This window comes from Miscanthus floridulus, chromosome 1 (genome assembly GCF_019320115.1).
Source record: "Miscanthus floridulus cultivar M001 chromosome 1, ASM1932011v1, whole genome shotgun sequence".
NCBI classification, from domain to species: Eukaryota; Viridiplantae; Streptophyta; class Magnoliopsida; order Poales; family Poaceae; genus Miscanthus; species Miscanthus floridulus.
The window spans coordinates 178,564,532-178,574,194 of record NC_089580.1 but is presented as its reverse complement, the minus strand read 5'-3'; the positions used below and the strand labels follow the sequence as shown (position 1 = coordinate 178,574,194).

Here is a 9,663-nt window from a genome sequence, read left to right as displayed (position 1 = left end):
CTATCCCCTTCATCTATAAAATGGGATGAGCTCTCTTCCAACAAGATAGATCGATCAGTTTACTTACATTGATTCACCCTCTGTAACTTTAGTCACTCTAAAGTTATACCGAGCACACGCTCGAATACTTAGCACATAACGGAGCTCTCGTCACTCTCGACCCTTTAGACTAGAGTTCGATCGGACCTCTTGTACCTCTTATCTTTCTCCCTACTATTTGTAACCCCACAGCAAACTTCGAGCACATGAGCTTAGGAATAAAGTCACCGATCGACTCAAACTGAACGTAGGGCACGTTGCCTGAACCAGTATAAACGTGGTGTCACTGAGTGCTAGGTCATCTCTGATCACAACGTACAACAAAACTATAAATATTTACGTGTTGGTCACTTTCTATACCGACGGAAGGTCAGTGACACACTGTCGATGGAGATTGGCGAGTGGCAACGCTGGAGCTGGAGCAGGACCACGAGCGTGCGCCGATCGGGCCATTGATTGGCACGTTCGTGGGGTGTCGGACTCGATGTGCCGAGGCAGGCGCCCGAGTACAATCTGGACGGGCACGGACCGATGGGTCTCGGGTGTAGTTGGAGCCTTTATACTCGCAAAAGCACGCACTGGCCCCAGTGGTTCTGAGAGGAAACAACAAAAGTGTTTGGTCAATCGCGTCTCGGTGGAGTTTGGATGGAGGGCCGGAATGCATCGATCCAAGTACATGCATGCTACGGAGTACATTACATACTGCGCGAGCCACTACACCGAGAACGTGCTGTTGCGTGGTCTGTCTCGCCCTCTCGTTCCCATGCCGTGCTAGTGCTACGGCTACTGCCGAGCCCCGGCCTGCTGAATAGAACGGTGCGTTGGCCGGGCTGTGTGACGACGCGAGGAGAGGGAGGGACCCCATCGGCCCCCCTGCACCGGCTCCTGCTGCTGCATCACTAACGGCGGATGCTCCATGTGCAATCAATACTGGAGTGTTCAGAGCAAAATCTCTGGGACTGGCTCTGGAGAAAAGATGTTGGTTTGAAAATTTTGATCCTCTGCCCCGCACTGGCGCCTCCCCCATGAGCCCATGCCTTTGTAACTTTGTTACCGGAAAAAGGAAGAAAAGAGCTCACGGGGAAGCTGAAACCCAGCCATCCGCCATCGTCGGACTGTTACCACGCACAAGATCAGGTGATCACTGAACGTCGCGTCGACGTCGAAAATACCCAACAACAGCGCGCAGCCCTTGTGCCTTGACGACCTCAATCCTCAAGTAAAGCGGTACATAGAAAACAAGCCAGGAGGAATACGCATGCTTGCTTGAAGTAGGACGTACGTATCATGGCGTATATACGTCAGGGGAAGATGCTGGCCGGTCGGTCGGTGGATAAAAGCGTGGACGCCTCGTGTATCTTTTGCGTAGGGCTTGATCCTCGTGCTTCCACGGGCCGAGGGGCCAGCTCAGCCGCATGCAGCCGGCCGGCGCGCGTCAGAGCACAGTACAGCGGCAGGCCGCAGGCCGATCAATCGATCGATCGGTCCGTCGACGGCTCCACGCAGCGAGGCCGCCTGCACTGCATATAGCGGCGGTGCAGAGGCTGATGAGAGGCGCAATGATCGTCGATTCATGCACTCCTGTGCCTGCCCATGGACTTTCGTGTCCAGCAGAGCCGAATCATTTCCTGGGCTCCTCCGTATGCGCCTCTGCCGACTGTCAACCTCGTTTCGTCGTTGGTTGATGCGAGTTGTCACTCATGGGGTCATGGCTGCCGGGCCTGAGGCCTGAGGCCTGAGGCTGAGCTCATCTCAGAGTTCTGAGCCCTCTGGAGTAGTAGTAGTACTCCTAGCGCTCTGGCGCCACGGTCCGCTTTGCGTAGTCCAATCGATGCGTCTGTGCTAGTCACAATTTTTGGCGAAGATTACGAAAAACACTTCACCTCACGTCTCGCTCAAACCGTTTAGTTTCTCCTAAAGCTTAGTTCCGGTCACGTAGTACGTTTGATGTATACACGAAGTATTAAATATAGATTAAATAAATAACTAATTTTATAGACTACGATTACTTTGCGAAGCGAATTTTTAAGCCTAATTAGTTCATAATTTGACAGCGTGTGCTACAGTAACATGTGTGCTAATGCTAAATTAATTAGGCTTAATAAATTCGTCTCGTGGATTACTGATGACTTATATAATTTGTTTTATTATTACTATCTGAATGCTTCTATGTAACACCTTCATGTGACACCCGATATGACGTTCTAAACTTCAGCCCGAGATTTAAACAACACCTCAGTACCAACGAAACGTGGCCTGGGTTTCCTTTAACCACGCACGCACATTTGTCAATATAGGAGTACAATACAATACTCCACGTAGCTTCGTCGGGTCGTGCTTTGATCTCATGGCCGGCCGATTGCCAGGTGTACTACTTCGTTTCATTGGCAGAACGAGCCGTGTTTGTACAGCGATATATACGCCGCTGGAGGCCAGTACGATTCTCCTCAAAGCTCAAACAAGCACCACCTGCACAAACAAGATCCCACATTTCCCTCACAAATACGCTGAAGGCGATGCCGTGCGGTAAATGCCACTGCCGGCCGTGTTCCTCGGCGACGCCATTAACTTCGCAGCGCGAGGGGCTGCGCTGCACGCGACAATTTACTGTACTTGCCAACGCCGGCGATCTTATTGTATTGGTCGGTACCTGGTACGGCTACGTGGTGGTGGTGGCGCTGGCGCTGGCGCTGGCGACCGCCGTCGTCATCTAGCACTAGCACTAGCAGTAGCAGGCACCAGGCAGCGGGCAGCAGGAGGGCAGAGAGTGAGGGACCGTCTCCCTCCGGACCAGTCCCTGCGTCCGGGTGGAACATGATCATACGCTCTTCTTTCCAGGAGCGTCGTTTCAGAACAGTTGCGTTTTCACAATGCAAAAACTTTCTAAAAACCGCTATGGTTCCACATTTTCCTATCGTTCTGGGAGTATGGCTGCTAGCAGCCTAGCAGCCCTGGGCCCGGGCCCGTGCCCGCGCTGCAGGAGATGAGACCGAGACCCCCAGCGGGGACGAGGGGTGGGGCACGCCGCCCGTCAGCACACCTGCGGCTGCCCCCACGGCCAGCGGCAGCGGGACATGGCCGGTGTTTATTGACCCGCGCTCTGAAACAAAGCTCGCCAGTTTGGCGTCCAGATCGCGCGCAGACCAGGGCCGCCCCCACCCGTCCGTCGGGCGGTCGGAGCGGAGCGGAGCGGCTTGGCTCGCGCAGCGTTCGACACGGCACTGCGAGCGGCGGCGCGGCACGCCGGCCACGGCGAAAGTGAGCCACGGTTCTGTCTGTACGTCCATGCGTTGCTCGCTTTCTGGTTTCGCTGTCCGCCTTCGCCGTGGGACCGAACTAACGGTGTTCACGTCGCCGGTCAGAGTGAGAGGTGATCAGTTCCTCGCCCCGTGAGTACCCAAGGCAGGCCGACATGCGTACATCACCGCCCGGTGCCGCGGAATCACCAACCGAGCTTTACCAAATCACTGAGACGATCTTTGCCACGGAGTAATAGTGGATCCAAAGGCAGCAGCAGCCTATCTGACAATAAAATGTGTTTGCACAAGGGTTTCAGCTTTCATGACTTCGTCTCATTGAATGTGTACATGTACAGTACATTGAATTCTCTCGAGTACCTTCACCTCCATAAATGTGTAATTTCAGATCCGACATTTAAGGTGTAGTACAAGCAGGAACCATAAGGGCTTCACTTAACACAGGATGGATGGAACAGAAACTAGAAGCAGCTGCACTTCCACTATACATCAAAAGGCCAACCAAAAAAATGGAAGCAAAACTGAGCAGGAAGCCCCATGAGAAGCCAGATCTATCGGTGAAAGTTTAAGCCATGTGATTCTCTCTTCAAATATACGTACTGCTACTGTTGCTAGTGGCGGTTGGTCTATGTAGCTCTACCTAGACTGCTTCATTATCCCAGTAGTTCCTCAGCTGTGACATATGGAGGAGTAGCCCGTCGCGGCCTAGTCCGGTAACACTGCTTGTCATGATCCATGGTGGTGGCTCCGGATAAAGCCCACTGATAGTTTCCTGGAACTGCTTGATGTTCTCATCAGGCCGCCCTCCTTTACCCTTCTTTACTTTGTCGCACTTGGTGAACACAAATATCAATCCAATCTGAAACAGCAACACATATTTTTTTTTACCAGAAGCAACATAGATATAGTGAGAATGCAGTTAGAGAGATGAATAATAGACATGTAGCAACAACACAAAAAATAAGTTAGTTCAAAAAAGCACACCAACATCAGATGGAATAATATTATCAGTTGAACTGCATACTGCCTTACATTGTTACGGCCGAGCCAGTTAGCACAGTCTAGATCAATTTTCTGAGGTGGAATACTGGCATCAATAAGGAGAAGTACACCAACCAAGGTATCTCTGTTCAAGAAGTAACCCTTGGTAAACGAAGACCAGTCCATTCGAGCTGATTGGGATGCAGCTGCAAACCTACATGTAGGAAGATTGTCATGTTCGCTACGTAGGTCAGATGAGAACTAACAGTATGTTGAAAGTTATACAAATAAACTGTATGTTGAAATAGTTTATACTACAGTGTTCTAATGTTTATGGTAAACAATCTTAAAAACAGGATGTGGAAAAAGGAAACACAGGTCACTTTTGAGTGTCTGTAAAACATTCTTGTTTCATGCTGGAGGCAGAGGCACTTGTTACAACATTATCAAGAGTCAAGACACCAGCAAATGAAATCAGGAATGCTATCTAAAGGAAAAATACAACTGATGCAAGTGGAGCTTGTGCCCTATCCAATAAAGGGCGTACCCAGTGCAGAGAGCTCCAGCTCTGTGCGGGGTCTGGGGAAGGGTGTCAGTGGCAAGCCTTAGCCTCGCCTGTGCAATGCGAGGAGACCGCGACTCGAACCCGGGACCTTCCGGTCACAGGCGGTAAGACTCTACCGCTTGCACCAGGCCCGCCCTTCAGCTTGTGCCCTATCCAATGGCATGAAAAAAAAAGACATAGTAATGGGCTTCCAGAACTAACACATTAGCAGTCTAGCTTCAGGAAAAAATGTTTACGTCACTTTGTTTTCATATCAGAAGTTTAAAACTGAATGGATTGCATCCACTGTTCTATTGCTATGTTAATTTATCATAGTAAAACAAGCTTAGGGAATGCTACTTGCATGAACAGCTGGTGTATACAAAGGTTCTAGACTGCCACGAATGAATACTTCCTCCGTCGTAAAAAGAATATCATTCTGGCTATGGGACTAGATGAGTGTGACAAAGGTAGTACATCAGCAGGATTAAATTCCTAATCAACATATGTAAAAGGGAGAGAAAACAACAAAAGATGTTCCCATTCTGGAACATAGCATGTCAAGCACTAGTGAACAAGTTGGCTTCCTAATTTGGGACCAACGAGAAAACCTTAGCGTGATAAAAAAAGAGTAAACATACCCATAACCAGGCAAATCCACAAGGTACCAACTTTTATTAACCAAAAAGTGATTGATTGTCTGGGTCTTCCCTGCAGAACATATGATGATGTTAGAACCCATGACCAAACATAAGGAGTGTGCATTTTAAAATAAAGAAACATGGCATGCCAAGTTTGCCTGCCAGAGTAAATTTATTAAGTTTGATATACAACAATAAGGAGGTATTCATATTACAGAAACAGTAGATTCGAAGTTAGCGAACACAAAATAGTCCAAAATTGAAGAAACTCTATAGCAAACAAATAAAATATGCTAATTGTAAATAAAATCACTGTTAACGAAGGATGGGCAAGATCAATATTTAGGATGGAAGAAATATCAAAGGAGCCCTTATAAAGTCGGCAAAAGAAATAAGCTGAGGTTCAATGTCCAAAACAATAATACAATAATAAAATCTTGGACCATGGCCAGTACAAGTTATTAGGCTTGTAAAATTGAATTCGACAGTTCCATAACTGGTACCGCTACACCCAAAATGATTTGTGGAAATGAAGTGCTATCCGCTATAGTTTGAATTTGACCAGGTTCTAAATCCCCTACTAGAGTAGCCTGCTCGTCCAATACAATTGCCACGCTGGGTATTATGAATTCATTTAAATTCCAAATTCTACTTTTGAATTTTTATATTTCCTAGCTGGGGTTTATTCTCCCAGTGTCCACTGGGAAACCTGGCTGCCGCTGGGATCTGTGAAGACTGTAACTCTAACCAGAATATCCCCTCAAGCGCCAGAACCAAGAGGGTGGGGGATTACATAATGCGACCTAGAGCGCCATAACGACATTACAGTAGCATAAAACTCTCTGATGCTAATTAATGGCCAATCAGGGAATCGATAAACTAAGGGTACTTTCAAGAAAGCAGAAGAACAAAACTTAAAATTTGTTCTTTTGTATCACCAGGCTTTTTGGAGGTGAGCGCGGCTTCCTTGCGGCGGGTGAGGGCGTTGATGAGCGAGGACTTGCCAACGTTGGACCGGCCGAGGACAGCGAACTCGGGTCGGTCGTCCTTGGGGCAGTCCCGCGCGCGCGCGCTGCTCTTGACGAACTCAGCCTCCTTCACCCTCGCGTCCCCAGCGTAGGGCCCGACCACAATGTTCGACCCCGGTATGACCATGTCCGCGGCCACCGCCGCATCCCGCTCCAACCCGGGCGGCAGAAACAGCGCCGTCTTCACGATCCCCATAGGCGGCGGCCCGGCCTTCCTGGCGTTCTTGCGCGTGGCCGCCGGAACCGGCGATGGCGCTGCATCCTTGGGGGAGGCTGTTCCCGCCTCTGCAGAAGCTGAGAACGTGCGACGGGAGGGGACACAGGCGCTGGTGAGCGGCGGCGGCGCGACGGCTCGGAAGAGGGAGGGGCGCGGGCGGAGGAGCATAGCAGCTGGAGCGTGCGCAGGGGCGTTCGACGGAGTGGCGGATGAGGACTCGCGGGTGGCTGCTGAAGCAGCGTGCCGTCTACCGTGGGCTCTGCTGTTCCAAGGGAGATTGGGCCCAACGGTAGGAGAAATAGTTGGGCCGTAGGAGAAATCTATTTGAACTTCCTCTACTTTCATCGTCCCTCGATCGAAAAATCGGTTTTCCAAGTTTGCTCTCAAGATGATTTCAAAAGCGGTTTTTGGCCGATGTAGTGCCATGTCGGTCATGAGAGAAGTAAATCAACTACGTTGACAATTCGAAGAGACCAATTAGTTTTTTTTTTCAAAAAATACAATTTTTAAAAATATGTAATTAATTCCTAAAACACGATCTAATCTAGAAAAAGTAATAGGACTGGAAAAAAAACCTATGGCTCAATAACTCGCTCAATTGGACTCATTAGTGGCTCGACCCAACTTGACACATTTACTTTTTTCTAACAAGCTAAGCCAATAGTTTAGCTTCTTTAGTTAACGAGCTAGCTTGAGCCAAATGAGCTAAAGAAAACAACATGGACATTTCTAAAATTGGCTCAACACAACAATACGATCCAACACACCATCTACCCCTAGAGACATCAAGTCCTCAACTGATCGACACTGCATGCTGCACTTGTGATGAGTCACGACTCTTCTACCTCTTCTCAGACTCCTACTCTCTCTGTCCCAAAATAAGTGCACTCTAGCATTTCAAGGACTCAAACAATTTCAAGTTTAACTAGATTTATAGAAAATGGTATTGACATTTGTATCTCTAAATAGGTTTATTATAAAAATATATAATGTAACTAATTTAATGATACTTATTTGGCATCATGAACATTAATATAGTTTTGTTATATTTGGTCAAAATTAAGATTGACTAACTCCTTAAAATGCAGGATTTGTACTTATTTTGGATCAAAGGGAGTATCTCTGTCCACATTTTGTTCATATTTTTTAGTCCCTCACGTATATAGGGGGGCAGACCCAGTGTCGGAGGCTTCCACATGAGTGGGGTCTTGGAAAGGGATAAACCGAGACAAGTCTTTCACCCGCAAAATCTATGCAGAGGCTGCTTTGAACCCACGACCTGGTGACTCAGTGAGACGTCTCTCATCACTACACCAGGCCTGCCCTTCTTAGTCCCTCACGTATATGTACACAAAAAAAACCAGTATTCATCTCCATCTATTATTCTCAAGATATATATAACTGTATCGATTTTCATCCATGTTTGCTCGAGAAGAAACAATGAAAACTATGGCTTTTTTTACTACTCCTTCTGTGTGAAATAGTAAATCGTTATGACTTTTCTAGATACATAATTTTTACAGTGCAAAACTGCAAATTATGTAGTTAGAATGACTCAAAATTATAACGAAAGCATAAGAGTACGGATAGATTTAATATATACGGCGAGTAGTCTTTAGTAATCTAGAATTTCCATTTAGCTTCTCAAGCCAAGGTACATGAGTTCGAGAAGCGGATGGAACATCACACTGGTAATTAATATTTTTTTAAATCTAACACTGTCTGTTTTTTTTAAACTAACATTTTTAGCCGCGTCTATTGCCATGGCGCGGCTAAATGCCTGTGCCGCGCCATGCATGGTTGCGCGGCAGTGGACTGACGTGGCGACGACCGGAATTGCTGACCGGTGACGTGGCAGGGCTTGCCGCGCCACCGATCTTGGCACAGCAGTGCCACGCCCTGATCCGTGGCGCGGCAGAGGCGAATAAAACCTCTGCGGCTAGTCCCCCGCTGCCCGAGCAGCTAGACCGCCTGCCCGCGCCTGGCCGCCGCGCCCGTCGTCCGCCTGGCCCTCCATTGCCGCCTCCCTCCCTTTCCTTTCATTCCCCGGCCGCCTCCCTCCCTCCTCGTCCCCGTTCAATGTAATGACGCACTTTTTATTTTCGTTTGAATAGTGGATAGGATATTATGAATGGAAGTTAAGGTTATGAGAAAAAATATGTTTGAGACCTATGGGCTATGGTTTGAAGGAAGATATTAGTTTGATTTTGTCAATATTAAGGTTAATTATTTAGTTAGAAGTATGTTTATCATGTAGATGGAAGACATGTTTCGGGGGCAGTTGTGGCGAAAACGGGGTCGTCCTAGAGAATTATACCCCGACGAGTCTAGCAAAGATGCCCCCGTCTCTCCTGAACTCCTTGTCCCTAACTGTGACTGTGGTTGTCCGGCCGACGTGTTTCAATCAAGACATTCAGATACAACGGCTCGTTGCTTCTACACATGCAGTCGTTTTAATGTAAGTAATTATTTTTATATGTTTTTTCTTTATTTGTATTATTAGGTTACTAATATTTTGTTGAAATTTTGTTGTGTAGGCCCTTGAGAGGTGCTTTTTCTTTCAGTGGATCGACGACGCAGACAAGTTTGACTCCAGGTACCTCCTTTTCGATGATTGGTGGAGAGGGCGACATCCACGAGAGCACTTCGAGCGGTGGGTAAGGAGAAGCACTTAGCCACAGTTAGATGACTCGAGGAACCTCCTCTGTGCGATTGCGGAGATTGAGCTATGATAAACCCTGAGAATACGTTGGAGTTTATGTGTCCAAACAAGCATGAAGTAAGTGCAAAGTGTATGTGTTGAAATGTTGAGCTATATGTGTTCATGTACTAATATCACATTTTTTAGGTGTATTCAATGGCGAAGTGTCATTTCAAAGAGTGGTTGTATGGTCCTAAGAACAAATGGCCCAAAGAACCTCCAAAGACAAAGCAAAAGAAGAAAGAAAAGTTAATT

At 47.6% G+C, this 9,663-nt stretch overlaps 1 protein-coding gene across 1 annotated transcript; it reads right to left on the bottom strand.

Annotated features, from left to right (window-relative positions):
- Window positions 1–3,577: 3,577 nt before the first annotated feature.
- LOC136503662 (GTP-binding protein At2g22870-like) lies at window positions 3,578–6,908 on the bottom strand. The gene is made up of 4 exons (XM_066498667.1): window positions 6,401–6,908; window positions 5,463–5,532; window positions 4,329–4,491; window positions 3,578–4,155 (listed from the first exon to the last, which is right to left on the bottom strand). The coding sequence occupies exons 1-4, from the start codon at window positions 6,873–6,875 to the stop codon at window positions 3,937–3,939; spliced, it is 927 nt and encodes a 308-aa protein (XP_066354764.1). The 5' UTR covers window positions 6,876–6,908; the 3' UTR covers window positions 3,578–3,936.
- Window positions 6,909–9,663: the final 2,755 nt, after the last annotated feature.

What these genes read in the sequence shown, in the direction of transcription:
- LOC136503662 (XM_066498667.1), bottom strand. Translation starts at nt 6,875, where the DNA reads ATGCTCCTCCGCCCGCGCCCCTCCCTCTTCCGAGCCGTCGCGCCGCCG. An exon ending in GCTCACCTCCAAAAAGCCTG is followed by an intron (nt 5,533 to 6,400) that starts GTGATACAAAAG and finishes TATGTTCTGCAG; the next exon opens with GGAAGACCCAGACAATCAAT. An exon ending in GTGGATTTGCCTGGTTATGG is followed by an intron (nt 4,492 to 5,462) that starts GTATGTTTACTC and finishes TCCTACATGTAG; the next exon opens with GTTTGCAGCTGCATCCCAAT.